Source organism: Rhynchophorus ferrugineus, unplaced genomic scaffold, assembly GCF_030347505.1.
Source record: "Rhynchophorus ferrugineus isolate W39M unplaced genomic scaffold, kcgeb_rfMv2 rfM1, whole genome shotgun sequence".
NCBI classification, from domain to species: domain Eukaryota; kingdom Metazoa; phylum Arthropoda; class Insecta; order Coleoptera; family Curculionidae; genus Rhynchophorus; species Rhynchophorus ferrugineus.
Window position 1 is genome coordinate 81,901,962 of NW_027472580.1, and position 19,194 is coordinate 81,921,155.

The 19,194-nt window shown below is 33.7% G+C and overlaps 1 protein-coding gene across 2 annotated transcripts; it reads left to right on the forward strand.

Annotated features, from left to right (window-relative positions):
• Positions 1-14,184: 14,184 nt before the first annotated feature.
• LOC143200325 (chitin deacetylase 8) lies at positions 14,185-18,073 on the forward strand. Of its 2 annotated transcripts, none has more exons than XR_013006686.1 (5): positions 14,185-14,387; positions 14,441-14,637; positions 14,698-15,081; positions 15,141-15,769; positions 15,978-18,073. XR_013006686.1 is itself a non-coding variant. In XM_076410800.1 (5 exons), the coding sequence occupies exons 1-5, from the start codon at positions 14,232-14,234 to the stop codon at positions 18,021-18,023; spliced, it is 1,116 nt and encodes a 371-aa protein (XP_076266915.1). In that variant the 5' UTR covers positions 14,185-14,231; the 3' UTR covers positions 18,024-18,073. The 2 variants fall into 2 exon arrangements, 1 of the variants encoding a protein (XP_076266915.1); XM_076410800.1 differs by having other exon boundaries at positions 15,141-15,333; positions 17,838-18,073.
• Positions 18,074-19,194: the final 1,121 nt, after the last annotated feature.

The window sequence follows — 19,194 nt, forward strand, 5'->3', positions numbered from 1 at the left end:
GCTGAGCATAATAAGAGTGCCATAACGTTGGCATAAGTGTAGTTATTCCAAACTTTATTTTGGAATAAAAATATGTTGAAGAATATTAGAAATGTTGCGTACTATTTATACCACCCATTTTAACTCTGTGTAACAAACTAATTCAATGTGATATCCCTTTGGAACCTATAATGAGTGTGATCCAAATGATCGGTGTAAATACTCGGAAAATATATTAATGCGCCCTAATGCATAAGCAATTACATAGGCTAAACATATACGAGGGTCACTATTGATATTTCGCGAATAGGAAAAAAACAACTATTTGTTTTTGTATGCTGCGAATATATTCTTATTGTTTGTCAAAATACTCGTCACGATGATCGATACACTTTTGCACACGCTTAAACCAATTTTCAAAGCATGTATGCCATTCAGAATGAGGTATCTCCAAAACATGATTTTTGAATCCTTCAATGGCTTCTTCGGGCGATGAAAATCGTTGACCATTCAGTTTATTCTTCACGGATGGGAACAAAAAGAATTCATTGGGAGCCAAATCAGGGCTCTACGGCGGATGATCCATCAATTCGATGTTTTGAGTGCTGAAATAGTCTCTTGTTTGAGCCGATGTGTGAGAGCTCGCATTGTCATGATGAAGAACAATCCGGCGTCTCTTGTTTGTTTTCCTTATTTCACCGAAGTCTTCTGGCAAACAAATAGTTGTGTACCAATCAAAATTTATTGTTCTTTGACCAGTTTTCCCCAAGAAACAGGCCACGATTTTCTTTGAAGTACTTCGTGCGCGCACAACTTTTCTTGGATTTGGTTCATCTTGGAACACTCATACAGTCGATTGCTGCTTACTTTACGAATATCGAATATATCCATGATTCGTTCTCCTGTTACGATTTTATAAGCACCGCAAGTCTTTCGAAGCATCGCCATTGAATTTCTTAAACATTTCTTTGCACCAAACGACACGAACCTTGTTTTGAGCGACTGTCAAATTGTGTGGGATCCAACGCGAACATAACATTCACACATCTAAATGTTCATGTAAAATCGCATATATTCTGGTGGAACTAATGCTTAAGGATGCCTCAATCTAATAATAGGTAACATGACGATCTTACTTTACTTAATCATTTCGCACATAGTATCGATGTTTTCTGGCACAACAGCGGATTTTGGACGACCTTTACGAAACTCGTGGGACAGTGAACTGCGACCACGATTGAATTCACTAAATCAGTGATACACGGTGGTTTTTGATGGAGCTCAATCCCCAAGAGTCAAATTAAATTGATTGATGCACTCTTGTTGTGATCATTCATGTCGAAAATCGTAAAAAACCATCGCACAAAAATGTTCACTATTAAGTTCCATTTTTTGCCGAGACGAAACTTTCAAAATGCGACAAAATGTTCCGACTACGTATATCGATAGACTCACATGACAACAGTGTTCATCCAACCTGATTGATAGACACATAGAATAGTCTTTAGAATAAGATAAGAATAGTAATTAATTACAGTTTGTTCAGGGAGTCACTTAGTGAATGATCTTCTAGATATTATTATATAGGCACTTCTTGAATTAAAGGTAATAAATATAGAGCAATATTTTTCGTAGAAAGTTATTTACTACAGGAAGAAAAACTAATAACTTGACAGGATCTAAACAGGATCAACATTGCGACATAATAAACATTAAAGGTTCGATATTGATCGTAAGTATATTGAAGTTCGAAGCCATTATGTGATCAACACAGTCTCCTCTATAATATTTTAACTATAACGTAAGTATAATAAATATCCCAATAAGTGTGTTGTGTTACAATACCAATATTTGGAATTATTTGGTGATTAAACACCCACAATATATCAAAATGTTCGTTATACAAACACCTAATTAGTTATTCACTAAATCAGCGATACACGGTGGTTTTTGATGGAGCTCAATCACCAAAAGTTAAATTAAGTTGATTGATGCACTCTTGTTGTGATAATCCATGTCGAAAATCGTAAAAAACCATCGCACAAAAATGTTCACTATTCAGTTCCATTTTTTTGCCGAGACAAAACTTTCAATAAACAAATAGCGCCCGTGCGACAAAATGTTCTGATTACGTATATCGATAGACTCACATGACAACAGTATTCATCCAACCTGATTGATAGACACATAGAATAGTCTTTAGAATAAGATAAGAATAGTAATTAATTACAGTTTGTTCAGGGAGTCACTTAGTGAATGAGCTACGTATTATTATATAGGCACTTCTTGAATTAAAGGTAACAAATAAAGAGCAATAATTTCCGTAGAAAGTTATTTACCACCGGCAGGAAAACTAATAACTTGACAAGATCTAAACAGGATCAACATTGCAACATAATAAACATTAAAGGTTCGATATTGATCGAAAGTATATTGAAGTTCGAAGCCATTATGTGATCAACACAGTCTCCTCTATAATATTTTAACTATAACGTAAGTATAATAAATCTCCCAATAAGTGTGTTGTGTTACAATACCAATATTTGGAATTATTTGGTGATTAAACACCCACAATATATCAAAATGTTCGTTATACAAACACCTAATTAGTTATTCACTAAATCAGCGATACACGGTGGTTTTTGATGGAGCTCAATCACCAAAAGTCAAATTAAGTTGATTGATGCACTCTTGTTGTGATAATCCATGTCGAAAATCGTAAAAAAACATTGCACAAAAATGTTCACTATTCAGTTCCATTTTTTGTCGAGACGAAACTTTCAATAAACAAATAGCGCCCGTGCAACAAAATGTTCTGACTACGTATATCGATAGACTCACATGACAACAGTGTTCATCCAACCTGATTGATAGACACATAGAATAGTCTTTAGAATAAGATAAGAATAGTAATTAATTACAGTTTGTTCAGGGAGTCACTTAGTGAATGAGCTTCTACGTATTATTATATAGGCACTTCTTGAATTAAAGGTAATAAATATAGAGCAATATTTTCCGTAGAAAGTTATTTACTACAGGCAGGAAAACTAATAACTTGACAAGATCTAAACAGGATCAACATTGCAACATATTAAACATTAAAGGTTCGATATTTATCGTAAGCATATTGAAGTTCGAAGCCATTATATGATCAATACAGTCTCCTCTATAATATTTTAACTATAACGTAAGTATAATAAATCTCCCAATAAGTGTGTTGTGTTACAATACCAATATTTGGAATTATTTGGTGATTAAACACCCACAATATATCAAAATGTTCGTTATACAAACACCTAATTAGTTATAAACAGCCATTTAATGCACCTGATGCTGGCTTTTCAATTCTAAAATCTCCCCATCGCCGTCCTTTGCCCAAATTAAAGCATAATTAACCCTTAAAAGTCGGCCTTTTCAAGAGGCCCTTTTTCCTCTCCGGTCGACAAGTTTTGCATCGATTATCAACAACTCGGTCATATCGACAGTTTAGGAAACACTTAAATTTAGAGGACAATCCCAATTGTTTAGTATAATTTATATTAACCTTGTCTTTTATTTCAACACATCATTCCAACCTCATGCAAAACCTAGATTGTTCGGGCCTCCTAAATGTATTTTTAGGTGATTGCACATATTTTGATAACAGATATAGCTGTTAAATTAACTACTAAATTTTAAAAGTTATAAAACAACAGTTTTCCATTTAGTAGTATTACTAATATTATATAGATTTAGTATTATCATATATATTTAGTAATTTTATATATATTTGGTATTATCGAATACAGTGTGTTAGCGTCTGTAGTAAATCCTAGAACTCTCTAAATGGAATTGTCGATTTTCAATACTTTTATTGTTTGGTTAGAATTAATCTGCTAACGAAGCCCATCAGAAACTTACGGTGATCATATCGCAATTACCAGTTGTGATACCAATACTTAAAAGTGCCAACTTCTATGTCAATACTATAAAATATTAAATTGTTACTAATCGTTTCCGACTAACCTACAGTTTGTCTTTCTGATAAATTAAATCTAGATATATAACTAGGTGGACCCATCGGCCCTATCTCAGTCTCTGGTGAAGTAATGTTAATTCATATCACTGCTGTATTTTTTATTAACTGCACTTCTCTACACAACACTACAGAAGATTAGATGGTTTGATTCTTTTGACTCTGTGTCCTGCTCTGGTGGTATACAAAAGTTGGAATAGTTCAATATTCTCATGAGAACTTGACTGACTGTGCGTGTCTGAAGGTTGCGATGTAGGTAGTTAGCCCTGTAGTATTTGGGTGCGCTCACAATACTTTTCAGGACATTGTACTGAAAATTTTGTATTTTGTTTATGTTACTGTTTGCACAACATTTCCACTATTGAATTTCGTATGTCCATATAGGTTTCAGTATTAGCGTCTGTAGTAAATCCTAGAACTCTCTAAATAGAATTGTCGATTTTCATTACTTTTATTGTTTGGTTAGAATTAATCTGCTAACGAAGCCCATCAGAAACTTACGGTGATCATATCGCAATTACCAGTTGTGATACCAATACTTAAAAGTGCCAACTTTTATGTCAATACTATAAAATATTAAATTGTTACTAGTCGTTTCCGACTAACCTACAGTTTGTCTTTCTGATAAATTAAATCTAGGTATATAACTAGGTGGACCCATCGGCGCTATCTCAGTCTCTGGTGAAGTAATGTTTATTCATATCACTGCCGCTTTTTTTTATTAATGCACCTCTCTACACAACACTACACAAGATCCGATGGTTTGATTCTTTTGAGTCTGTGTCCTGATCTGGTGGTATCCAAAAGTTGAAATACTTCAATATTCTTATGAGAACTTGACTGACTGTGCGTGTCTGAAGGTTACGATGTAGGTATTCAGCCCTGTAGTATTTGCGTGCGCCCACAATACTTTTCAGGACTTTGTACTGAAAAATTTGTATTTTGTTTATGTTACTCTTTACACAACATCTCCATTATAGAATTCCGTATGTCCATATAGGTTTCAGTACTTGTTTATATAATAGCAATTTATTGTGTACTCATAATTGCGATTTTCTTCTTCCACTAAATTTTCCTATATTACAATTACAGTTTTTATCTTTTCTTCTTTATATGTTCCTTCCAGCGAAGTTTTCATCAAGATTAATTCCGAGATATGTAGCGTTATTGCTTTATGGAATGATAGTACTATTTAATGTTATTGGTGCTTGTACGATCTGATTGTACCGCACTGCACATGCACCGATTTACTTTCGTTAATTTTTATTTTTCAAGCTTGTGTCCAATTAATTATATTATCACTTGCCTGTTGTCAGTTTATTTTCGTGTGGCTTCTTCACTATTGTCTCCAACAGCTATAATCGCAGTATCATCAGCAAGTGTAATCATCGTAATATTCTCCATTTGTGGTATATCACAAGTATAAAGTTGATAAAGCATTGGCCCCAGTACACTTCCTGGTGGTACACCTGCTTTAGCTTCTTTTATTATAGAGTAAGCTTCTTCTTGTTTGACTCTAAATATTCTGGTTGTAATATACGTTTTTAATAGTTCGGTGTGCTCTTTTGGAACATTTTCTGTAGTTTACCTATCTTTCTGAAGAGTGAACCTGTAGACTGTTTCTGTAGACCTGAACAACGCCTTCATGCCAAACCTTATCGAATGCTTATGCTATATCTAAGAATATAGCTGAGCATTCTTTTTTACTTTCGTAGGCTTTTTCAATAACATTTGTTATTCTGTATTCTGTAATGCCTGGTCAATTGTTGAATACTTGTTAATAAACCCAACGTGGTAAGTTGGTATTAGGTTTTTTCTCTCTATGATCGGTTTTATTATTTTCAACAGGAGTTTTTCAAAAACCTTATATATTACTGGCAGCAGTGATAAAGATATATCGGTTTTCATTTCATATGATGAATTTCCAGGTTTTGGGATCATTATAATTTCCGCCATCCTCCAAATGCCTGGGACATTTTATTTATTTTTTTACATAATATGAAAAATAAAAAAAAGAAATACCTATCTCACGGATAGATTGAAAATATCTTTTCCGAACTAGATAAATATTTTGTGAAGTTAGTATGAATTATTACAAATCTACTAGGGTAATATATATATATATATATATATATATATATATATATATATATATATATATATATAATAGCAGCAGCTTTTGAATGGTTGATGAGAAGCTAGTGAGGATATTAATAGCCAATATTAATTATCCAGTCGTGTGCTAACTCAAGTTCGCGAATCAATAGAATCGCCAGGTTCTCGTGCCAAATAACGGGTGCCCGATCAGCGGGTGCCATATCCCCAGATTTAATGCAGCAGCAGTAGCGACCCACAGAGGTCAACTGTGAGGTGGTTGCGGTTAGTGTATTGGCAAGCCTAGATGCAGTCCCACATAACACGGTCCTACCTATCACTCCAGGGCAAGACTCCGCGACCAGGTATGCGTCATGCATTCCACCGCCCGGTTTTAGACCAGAACAAAAAAAAGTACCTTGCACTGAGCATATTCGTGAAACTTTTCACGAACGGGATGCCTGATTCGAGGTGAGTGTTCACGTTCCTCATAAACTATGGGGCATTGAGTAACGCACGGACTTTTATGGACTCGAACAGTTGGAGTAGTGGAAGTTGTCTCTCAGTACTTATACCGAACCTGTCTTCCGTAGAGGCAAACTGGATAGACTACCGTCTTATACAAAGTCGCTTTCTGGGGGATTGGGAGCTTGCTTTTCCAAAAGAGGAGTGGAAATAGTAGACTGTACACGCCGTTGTATTTGCAAATAGCGTGCTGTATTTGACCTAACCATTGGAACCTGCTGACCGAGGTATGATGCCTTCTGGAGACAGGGAATAGAGACTTTTTCGATTTGGAGGCGATAAGCGCGGAACTCCTTCTTACAGTGGAACAGAATAGCCTGAGTTTTGTTCGTGCTAGTCTCCAGCTGCCAGAATTTCTACCACGCAATTGACTGATTCAGATGGACTCGAAGTCCGTCGCGGTAAGCTGTGGTGAAGAAGGTGATTACTTTAATAATTGCAACGTTTAGATAAACATTTCGCTATATTTAATAAAGACAAAATAAAACTTAATACGATATCTTTATTCAGTATATTGTACTTATATAGGTCAATACTATAAAATAATATCATTTGCCAGGAGGGACTTTACAGAACACCAAGAACAGTAAATTTATTTAGGCAACATAATATTAAGATTTGTATTTTACAACAATTTTTTTATATTTTACACCATTCTAGTATCTGAGATCATAAAGCAATCGAGGTAAATACCATATTTTTGTTATTGTTAAATATTGGTTAACAAATAATTAGCAATATATATTTTAATGGAAACATTATGTTAAAAAATATAATTTTTGTTTCATTAATCTTAATAAAATCTTGAATTAACTGTAAAAAATTAAAATATGGAAAATATCGGCTATAGTGGCACCATATGGCGACAGTAAAATATAAACATTTTATTTATTAATTCTATAATATACACAAAACAGATGGAATTATTTTTATTAATTACAACATTACATTAGATATTCTTAATGAAATCTGAATTAACAAATTAATTTATTTCTAATGTTCTGTTGTACTTGCGTTAATACACCAGCAAGGCGAGTGCGGGATTAATACATCAGTATGTATTTATCAAATTAAAATAAAACTACACTACTTAAGCCAAAGTTAAAAATACAATAATCCAATAAATGAGTTCGTGTGGTTTGGATTGCTTCAATCTCCCCATTTCCCGCGTATTGTTCAGTAGCCGTTTTGCTTCCACGTTGCCGTGATTTACCAAACTTATTTCATGTTTTAATGCGAAATATTGAATCACTTCGTATATCCATTAGATTTTGAGGTCATCATGCAGCTCTGTTGCGTCTTTATATGTAAAGACAATTTTATTAATTTACAGTTAATACGTCTATGGTTCAAAGTAGTTCGGATGCCCTCGACGTAATTAAATATAACGGTTGACATATGTATAAAAACTTAGGTTAAGATGGAAAATAAAGAAATGTGGTAAAGCAATGAGTAATGTACGTAAAATATATATAATAATAAGTCATCTATCAAAATATGTGTAATTGAAGTTAGTAAATAAAGTACATTTACAGTTAAGAATATAGTTTGTTATTTGCTAAGCATATTAATATCAAAATTGAGTTGATGCACCTGTCTAATTATATATAACAACAACAAGATTAAAAACACCAACAAAATCTTCGTCAGCGATAAGCATAAGCGATAAGCATTGATAATTAATTGTAGAACTTTGTTTTTGTTTCGTTGGATTATTGGTTGGTTTGATGTTTTAATACAACCCAATATTTGCTCCCCATAGGTCTAAATTGGCTTTATGATTGACTGTTAAAATAATCCCTTTGATTTTAGCTCAAGTAGGGAATATCCTCCGATTAACCAGTAGAGTTGCTATAAATTGTAAATTAATTAATAAAATAAAATATCAAGCACAACTTAAATGAAAGTGTACAAAGCAATTTACAGACCAAACCTAACATTCGCATGCAAGGAGTGGGTATTATCAAGCTGAAATAAAAGCAAAATACCATTAGTAGAAATTAAATAACTCACAACAGTCCGGAATGTAACAAAGTTGCACAGGATGAGAAGGAAGGAAGGAAGTTAGAAAAGACCTCAAAGTCGAATCAATAGAAAAGCTAGAGAGGAGACAATTCAGTTGATGGGGACACTTATACCGCATAGAGTACACAAGAACATTAGGAAGAATACTAGAAACAAGGTTGAAACGGAAAAAAATCAGATTGCAACCTAACAGAACTTGGAAAGTCAGATAAATACTCAAGAAGAGATGATAACCCGGACCGAAGCGAGAAGGCTGAGCAAAGACAAAAAAAAGGACAAAGTTTGTACATGGAGCAAGATAAAACAGTCAGCGTAACATATCAACACTATTTAGTGATACAAAACAAGTTTCTTTTAATGTCAGGTGTTAATGCACACTCCTTTTTTATGACTTAATGATTTCCATCTCTAACTTATTAAGAAATTTTAATTCGGTCTCTCAATTAACTCACTAATTATATACTATTTAAGGTTGACTTCTCGATGCATATTTAGCAACGAAAAAAAATTTAATGTCATTCAATGACACTTGTTTGTTAATAATAAAAAATATTTGTTGTAAAAAAATTTAAAGACTGAAAATTCATACTAAAAGTGTTTGGTTGGAGTCTACTCTTTCAAATCAGTAGTTTATAAGTGGGCTACAATAATTTGTATAGAAGAAGTTGAATAAGTCTTTGAAGACTATACACCTCACGGATATCCAAGAATTACCTCGATATCAAAAATCATCGGTTACAGTAGTCAAAGAAACAGTCCTTCTAGTGGTGCTATAGTATGATTATAATTTATTTTTATATATCATCTGAAGAATAATGGGCAACTGACACCACTTTCCTTAATGGTACAACATTTGAACATAAAAATATGTTGTAGCTTGTTTCTTCATAATACATGAGAATAAATGCATGAGTCTACGAAATGATATGATTCTAGTATATAACTTTTGAACTCTTGAATTCATGTTCTACTAGGAAAGAATTCCTTATTTTGGTGGACGATTGTAAATTATTTTAACCAACATAAATCCATTAATAAATGAAAAAATTTCAATTACACTAACTTATTGAATACATTATAAAGACCGATACCATGGACATCAGTACGAAAATCTTACCTTAGATTTTACAATAACATGGATATACTGAATTTTCAAACATCCACCAAATATTAACTTACGCTACAACACGTACATAGTACCAAATAAATTAGAAATTGTTTAGAATTGTATATATAGAGAATTCTCCCCTTGTCACAACCGCCAAGAAGGCGTCATCTCTGGAGGAAGCCCCGAAGTGATTCATTGTGTAGTTTAAAAGCATCGATTTCTTTAATATTGTTCAAAAGCACCGCACTGGTGAAAGCAGCTAACAAAATAAAGCTCCCTATTCCATGGTCAAGAATAATTTCAGATTAGCATCCACAGATGGCGCGAAGACACAACTTAAATAATTTTTAAATTGGGTATAATTGTTAAATATTAATTGAGAGTACTTCTTAATTAACAACAAAATACAAATATTCGATTTTGTTACTGTTTGTTAGAAATCAATCAGATCAGATAAGGAATTATCAATACTATAAATATAATCCTGCCTTCAATAGCTTTCAACAAGCAACATTTTGAATAGCTTTATTTTATTCCACTTTGTGTAAACAGTATTTTGGAATTATTTCACAGATATTGTTTACTCGCAGTCACGGATTATTGAATTTATAAAAAATATTGATTGGTTGAAGTATCGTTAAGTAAGGCACGTTAAAATTAGTAGAAAGTATTAAAATATTTTATATAATTTTCTTAAAAAATTATACTGCTTCCTAATCTACAAATTTCCAAATAGATAAAGACACTCCACTCGAGAGTCAATCAATTGATAAGGTTCAAGGGAAAAAACTTGAGGTTCTTGACGAATCGACAATGGTTTTTTTAAAAATATGAATTATATGTTATCTGATACATAATATCCTTTACAGGAAAATATACTTATACAATATAATGAATGTACTTGAATGAATCGAAAAGATGGTTAAACATAACATGACCCAGCCATTGGCTAAATATCAGAATTATAAAAGGTGATTTGTGTAAACACATTGTTGCTAGTCGTTGCTAACCAATCCACAATTTGTTTTTACGTAAAATTAAATTCAGTTTTAGGAATCTAGAAGAACCAATTGGTTGTTACTTTGTATCTACAGTAATCATATTCAAATATCCATTAACATTTGCTATTATTTTTCTGTTGAACACACTTTGTTACACTATTTAAAATCTAATGATTTGATTTTCTTCAGTCTCTGTCTACTTTTACGTTTTGCTTCACTGTTATACAAGGGTTGCAACATGAGGCTTCGGGTTAACACAAGAGTTGAGCTTGGTAAAATACATGTTTTACCTTAATTAAAATACAAGTGATAAAATAGTATCTACATTATAAAATTTATCGAATAAAACCTGCCAAGAAAAACAATGTTTCTAGAGGTGCTGAGTAGCAGTAACTTCTTTTAGTTTCGTTTAGAAAACTTATCAAATCCTTTTTCTAAGGTCTTCTTTATTTGTGATGTAATAACAGCCCAAAATTGCAATCCGGAAGACGTTGAAGAAGGCAAGAATGTCCAATATAGTGACCGCTGTGACCACTCTCCACCGAATTCACTTGATTCACTCGATCGTTATATTCAAATGTATTTTAAAGTTATCAGGTATCTGAAATTACATTTCTAAGAAGTAATTGAAATACAAATTATAAATATATATTTGTATTTCAGTTACGTACTTCAATTACAAGTAATTCAAATTCTGCCCAATCGTGGATATCGTCTCATTCTAATACTCTTGATATCCTGAAAAATAGCCGAAATGCCAAAGTTTCAATGTAATTAATCATTCCCATTATATATAAGATACATTTTACGACCACAATCTTATTTATTGTCCATGTTACTTCACGCAGAAGAGCCGAAAATTTCACCTTATGAACCTGATCTTCATAACTTGATTCGTAGGTAAATAAGTTTTTATTAATTAGCTTCTACAACTTATTGTGAACAGATAAGTGGAAGAGGGTTTCATTTCAATCATCGAAGCCTTTTATTTATATTTAAATCCAAATATTTTCATTTTATTACTATATGAGTATCTGTAATTTTATACAATTAATATTGATTGATTATCTCTCATTGCCTTTTATTTTCCAAATCAGGGTCATGTTATTTATAATGTTAGTTAACATTACTTAATACTGACTCATCAATATGATCTTTAAAATATATTAATTATTGTATGTATTTATAATTATTAATATTGATTATAACGTTCAGCTCACTTTCTGAGGTATTGAAAAACCAAATGATCGCTTTGGATGGTTCTTTAATGTAAATTAAAATGTGTAATAGTAGGCCTAGTAACCATCAAATTTATAAGTCCTCAAAATAATAAGAGTGTGTTCACTAAAATAACTGTTGGAATAACATAAAGCATATAGTATGAAAATTAATACCATTGCGAAATCAAATGAATCTGTCAATAATGACACCATTTTGTCTGCCTACATTCAGATGTGTAATTACAACTTAATTAGAATGATTCTTAATTAGAAAATTAGAACAATTGTTGTAAGCGCCTTCGACGACCACCTGTATCTTGAACTAGTGTTGTGCTTACTTTATAGCAATGATATCATTAAATGCGATGAAATAACAACCGCTACCGAATCCATTCGATTCGGTAACACAACTATATTGCAGTAGCTAAAAGTAAGCTAGAAACATTTATTCCAAAAAAATGACAAGTTGAGTTAAATACCATACGACAAAATCTACCAACGTAATTTTACTAACACGCGAATAACAGACTCCCAACATATTATATGTTGGTGGTAATTAATTCTGAAATAATATCTAAATATGACAATGCGAAATTCTTGGATATAACACTGGATTTCAAGTTCAAATGTAAAAGGCTTGTTAAAAAGAAACAAGCGATAACTACAAGGACATATATTGATGAAAATCCGATATAATAATGTAATCGACTTTTAAACAACCTATCCTAATTATTTAATTACAAGCTATTTATACTTCCATCATATACCAATTATGAATTTCTGTTTCAACGATTTAAAGGAAAGTATTTTGATGTCAATGACAAAGAACGTCATGGGGACCAAGAAAACGCGAAGACAGGGCGTATTGGACTAAAAAAACCAAGCTCAAACGCTAAAGGATATTTCAGGCAGCAGTATATGTATCAACTATTACTAGACGCTTATATGCTATTGGGAATATCCAAGAAGAGCAAAAATATGGCCGCGAACTGACTGGAAATAGTATAAGTGTTTCAAGCGAAAGAAGAAGAGCTCTTTGTGGCGTATTGTGATTGACAATGAAAACTGATGCAAGAAGGCATGGGCTAGTTCAGCATAGCCAGCCATATCGATACCGAAGAAATATATTCATGGGCATAAAGTGCCTCTGTGCATATGATGCTATCTGTTAGATACAGTGTCCCACTAGCTGCTAAAACTATAGAAAACTCTTATTACAGATATCTATCGACGTCAGCTGATTAAACTGAACAACGTCTTGTGGTAAAAAAGACCCGCAATAGCGAGTAAAAAACGCAGTCATCCCCTTGCATGACAATGCTGCGAAACACATTACAAGAGTTGTGAAACTTGTTTAGATCGATGTAGCATGGCTCGGCTCGGGTGAATGCCAAACCACCATCGCTCTTTTGGCATGGTATCGTCACCGCACTAGAAAGATTGAAAAAAGTTGTCAACAAATGATGGAAAACATATTGATTAATATCTATTGTATCAATTTATTACTTTTAAAGCGAAAAAATTGTCAGAATATATGCAAGCACCTAATATTTTAAAATTCCAACCCACATTTATTTCGTTTATAAAGGAAGATGTTCTAAAAATTATAAGGTCCCTCAGCTTTTCAGTTTAAACTTAAAAGTTACCTGGTGAATAGAGCAAAGGAGTTAGGACTTTTCACAATTTCCTTGAATATTTCCATTTGAGTTCTGTAACAATTGCTTTCATTCAATATTTAACTCAAATTTAGCAATTTTATTGTGCAGAATTAATAAAATGAAAGTAAGTAATAAAAGAATCCTGCAAAGAGGGATTATTCGACTCAAAACTGTGATCAAATCATATGACGAGGATTTTATATTTTCTTTTGTTCATTTGAAGAGATTTATTTATATATGCTGATAAATTAGACTTTATTTAATGTGCTGTTCATTTGTACATGTATTTTATGTCATTTTAATTAAAAAAACGCGTATGTAAGACGTATCGACAATAGCTTATATAAAATTATAAGAAACTAACGTCGATATTATTTCTTATGTAAATAATCGATATATATTTAACCATTTCAATAACCTTTGAGTTTACTGCATTTATCCTGCCATTCATCAACGAATTCAGACGACAGCATCAATATTGCGATAACGATATCCTAGAGAAGTGGCATGATTGATAATAAATAATCAGTGGCAAGATCTATAAATGCTTGAAGTTTGGCCTTCATAAACCAGTACGTGTGTCAACAGCATAGTGGCGTATTCAAAATGAAGTTCTTAACTAGTTTTGTCCTGCTTTGTTGCATTTTCGCTTGCAGCCATGGCGAAGACGCAGAACAGTGTGAAGAGGATAAATGCCTGATCGACAGTAACTGTCGCTGTTCCTCAACTAACAACCCAATCGATGCTAGCACTGCCCCACAGGTATAATATAGACTATAAAAAGTTTAATCATTTTCATTAAGTTGTTACTTTAGCTTGTCGTACTGGCTTTCGTCGAGGCCGTCACCACTGAACTTTACGACAACAGATGGTCGGAACTGTTAGAATCTAGGAAGAACCCGGATGGAAGTTACATTGGTGCTACATTCTATGTCCCTCACGAATATACTGATTACCAAAAAGTGCAAGATATCGCCTCTATTGGTTTCGAAGTAGCAGTACATTCCATCAGGTTGGATTTTGTCTCCTACTACCTTTCAGAATTATTTACAGTAATTCCCTTCTGTTTCAGTAACGATGCTCATCAAGATTACTGGAGGGACGCCAACGTTACCTTACTGGAACAAGAATTCGGAGGTCAGCGCAAGATCATCTCCAAATTCGCGAACATCGACGAGAAATACATCACCGGAGTTATGACACCCCAATTCCAACTGGCCGGTGATAACTCCATCAAAGCTTTCGTCCAGCAAGGGTTCGCCTATGACAGTTCGTGGCCCACCAAATCCCCTTACTTCCCATACACCTTCGACTATGCATCGACTCAGAGCTGTGATGTAGGTAACTCGTGCCCCAAGGAATCACACCCTGGCTTTTGGGAGGCTCCCATCATCGATTTAGTTAGTGAGGATGACGTCTGCGCTACTATTGCGGCTTGCTTCCGTCAAAGAAATAAGTAAGTCGAGCAGGCAAGTGACTGGAGTTAGAAAAAAGATCAATTTCAACAATTTACAGCCAAACCAAAGAAGAAATCTCAGATTGGTTAGTACAGCAAGTAGACACGCAAAGACAGGCCAACCGAGCTCCAGTCATTCTGATCATCGAGTCCACTTGGTTTGATAACGTGGAGAACTCCTGGGATGGCTTGGTGGATGCTTTGGATAAATTGGAGGCGCTTCCAGATGTATATTTTGTTACTCAGGCTCGTGTGAGTACAATCTAATATCTAGATCAAATAGAGAATACCTTTTGGGTGTCTGTCAAATGTACCATTTTAGTAAATCTTTAAAATTAATAATTATTGAAAATTTTATTAGAAATTCATTACATTAGAGTATCAATTTATCATGATATCGATAAATGTTCTATTTATCGTACTTTATCTGTTAATCTAAGAGAAGGATAAAAGTATAAAATTGCCGGCTTGGTGGCGCAGTGGTAAAGGCGATGGGACGGTCCTCCTACTGTTGCGATAGCAGCGGGTTCGAATCCTGCTAGGGCATGGTCGGAAATTTATGTTTGTGATTGTTTAAAAATATGTGGATGTTCTAGGCAAGAGCGTAAAATCCGACAAGGAAAATGATCGCATTCACGCCAGTAACCAGGCTGGGTAAGACCGGTTATCTTCTGGGATGTTTTCTAAAGTTAGTCACCAGTCGGTATGCTTAATGGTGAGGACCGTGGTTCGGAGCCCACGTTAAACTTTAGGCGCAGTTCAGATAAACCCATAGTTGAAAAAAGGAGACAAAACATATATAAAAAAGTATGAATGAACTTTCAATAAGACTCATTGAAAAACTGATATTATTCTGCTCTTGTTTTCGATTTGTATGTACGAACTTTTAACCCGAGATTTCGGTTCGCCAAATATTTAAACTATTTTCTTAACTCTTTATGAATTTTATTCATCAATTTTATACATATTTTGCTAGATTATTTATTTCTATAGGTACATGTTCTTTCTTTTTGATTCTGCCTTAACCTAACTTCTTCCAATATACATATGCAACCCTAAATCTAATAATAGTCAAGGACATCAGACCCACCTTTCAGGCCACAGCATATAGAAATATTACCAATCTGTATCTAACATAAAAATAATGCAGTCTGTTATATCTAAAGACGCAAAACTATATGATATTCTATTGTCTTGGAAAGACTCATGCGGTTCTGTTTCTAGCTTCGGCGGTATTTTAGGTGAACATTTTCGAATTAGTGCCAAGAGTTATGTTTAGCGTAGCTCCTTAATACCGTAACAGTAATGAGAACAGATGTTTAACTCAGAATGTAGCAACTTTATAGATATATGAGGAATGTAATTCCATTAAAACATTAATTTGCGTTTTCGTCATCACCCAAACATCTTATCATACTAGCAAATCAAACCCAGGCAAAACCATGACCTTCTATAAGTTTTGCCCATCGCCAATATTGAGTCCAAAACTGTATCCACATTTAACTGATTTTACTGACTTCCTAGTTACTGTGCTCTCATATAATACTTTTCCATCCTTGTCATAATATGTTACTTTTATGAAATATAAATTCTTTAATGTTTTGAAAACTCTAAATGGATTCTCGAAACTATGTAAAATATATTAAATTTGTATAGAAATCTCTCGTCATATTTAAAACATATCCTAAAATAAATATTTGCCTCTTAACACCATTAAAAACGTTTTGCAGAAACCACATAGAGTAGATAAATCCAAGTTATAGTGTATACATTCACCCAAAACATCCCAGTCAATATCCCCCTAATTATGGTTAGCCACTCACAAACTAATGGCATTAAATATGGACAGTGGAAAGCCTAATTAATGGTTTTGACCAAGCATTGAACATTTACTGTTCAATTCCACCAAACACTTTACAACTATCTGTATAGTTTATTTGGGCTTCGACTACCTTCTTTTTCACACTTTCTTCTCTTTTCAATGCCCTTAATCGTAGTTTTGAAAATGGCTGCATTTCGTTTCATTTCCACAGCGATGGAAATTATAATGGAAAGTCGGTCTATGAAGTTTTTCACCATTAATTCACGTTATAGGTGTATCTTAGCTTTAGCTTAAGTAATTTAGTTTTATTTTAATTTGGGAAATATATACTGGTGTATTAATCTCGTACTCGCCTTACTTATGTAATAATGCAGATACAATAGAACAGTAGCAATAATCTGTAAATTAACACATTTTCACGTAAAACCCAACTATCGATCTTGTTTCGGTATCCAGTCTTTTGTAAATGATTCAAAACTGTTTCAGGATCGATATTTCATTTCGTAGTGATATCGCGACATGAAATATGCCGATTGGTTGGTATATTATTAAGGGTTTCGACTTCTGCAACGATTAACCGGGGCAGTGCAATAGAATTGAATGGTTAAAGGATCTTGTCATTAATAGAAACTCATTTTTTATTACTATAATCATTGATTCGCACAAGGGCAAGCTTAAATATTAATGGAAATTTCAAGAAATAAACGCCGATTAAGTATCAAAATTTTGAAAATAAGGAGACTCGTTTTGTACATCGCTCACTCTCAAAAATAGAAAATGGTTAATGCAAGACGATAATAGACTGAGAATTACTATTAACAATAGTTTTGCAATATTATCAGTTTTCATTTTGAATATGGAATTCTGATAGATATTCATAAAGCATGCATTTTCGAAAATTTCACATTTTTCATTTCAATTCTTTATTTCTTAGGTAATCGAATGGTTGAAGAACCCAGTACCACTGTCTGAATTCGAAACCGGTTTAATTGAACCTGCTCTAGGCTGTTCTCCATTCACGTGCAAATTATCCAAGCCAGATGGTACCATCAGGTACATGAACTCATGCGTTCAATGTCCAAAGAGTTATCCATGGTTAGGCAACCCCGAGGGCAACTGAAAAGTCTATTTTGTATTGCGGTAAATATATTAAATGTAATTAAATAAGTAGTATAACTGTTTTATTTATTTAACAAATATTGCCCTAAATTATCCCTATGAAACTTATTTCATAAGATTAAAGGTTAAATGTTAAAACATGTCAATCTTACTTTGAGGTTGAAGAGACCAAAACCTTTCGAACTTTAAGCCAAAACAAAATGTGAAAAAATGTGCACTCCATATGTATCAAAAATACACCCTTTTTTAATGATTTGATTTTGTGTTTCAAAAACAAACAGATTAAGACCGATAAAGTTAGTCAAACGAAAAGTCCCCGGCCTACCAAAGTAAAACACATATTTTTGGATTATTATAGCAACCCTCCAACTTTTCAATGTCATTTTTGTAGTACGATTTGTCCTTTGCATCAAAATAGGCCTCAGTTTCGACGATCACCTCTTCATTCGACGAAAATTTCTTCCCAGCGAGCATTCTTTTGAGATCTGAGAACAGGAAATAGTCGCTGGGGGCCAGATCTAGAAAATACGGTGAATGAGGAAGCAATTCGTGGATTTTTGCCATCGTTTCCAATGAATTGTGACATGGTGCATTGTCTTGGTGAAGCAACGATTTCTGTTTTTCGGCGATTTCGTTCTTCAAACTGTCCAATAACGCTATGTAATAGTCGCCGTTGATGGTCCTTCCTATAACCTTGCCAGCCGACTATTGCGTTTTTCCACCCTTTGGGCCGGATTCATCGTATGTAGTTCACTCAGATGACTGTCGATTGGATTTCGGAGTGAAATGATGAAGCCATGTTTCATTCATTGTCACATATCGAAGCAAAAACTCGGGTTTATTATGCTTAATCATCTTCAAACACTGCTCCGAATCATCACATCGTCGTTGTTTTTGGTCAAAAGTGATCTCGCGCGGCACCCACTTTGCACAGAACTTTCTCATACCCAAATATTCGTTAATGATATGATGTACACGTTCATTTGGCATCTTTAGAGTATCTGCTCTTTCATTTAACTTCAATTTACGGTCATTTAAAATCATTTTGTGGATTATTTTAATGTTTTCGTCGGTAACAACCTCTTTTGGGCGTCCACTGCGTTCACCGTCTTCGGTGCTCATTTTACCACGTCTAAACTTAGCATAGCTATCCTTGATGGCTGATTTTCCTG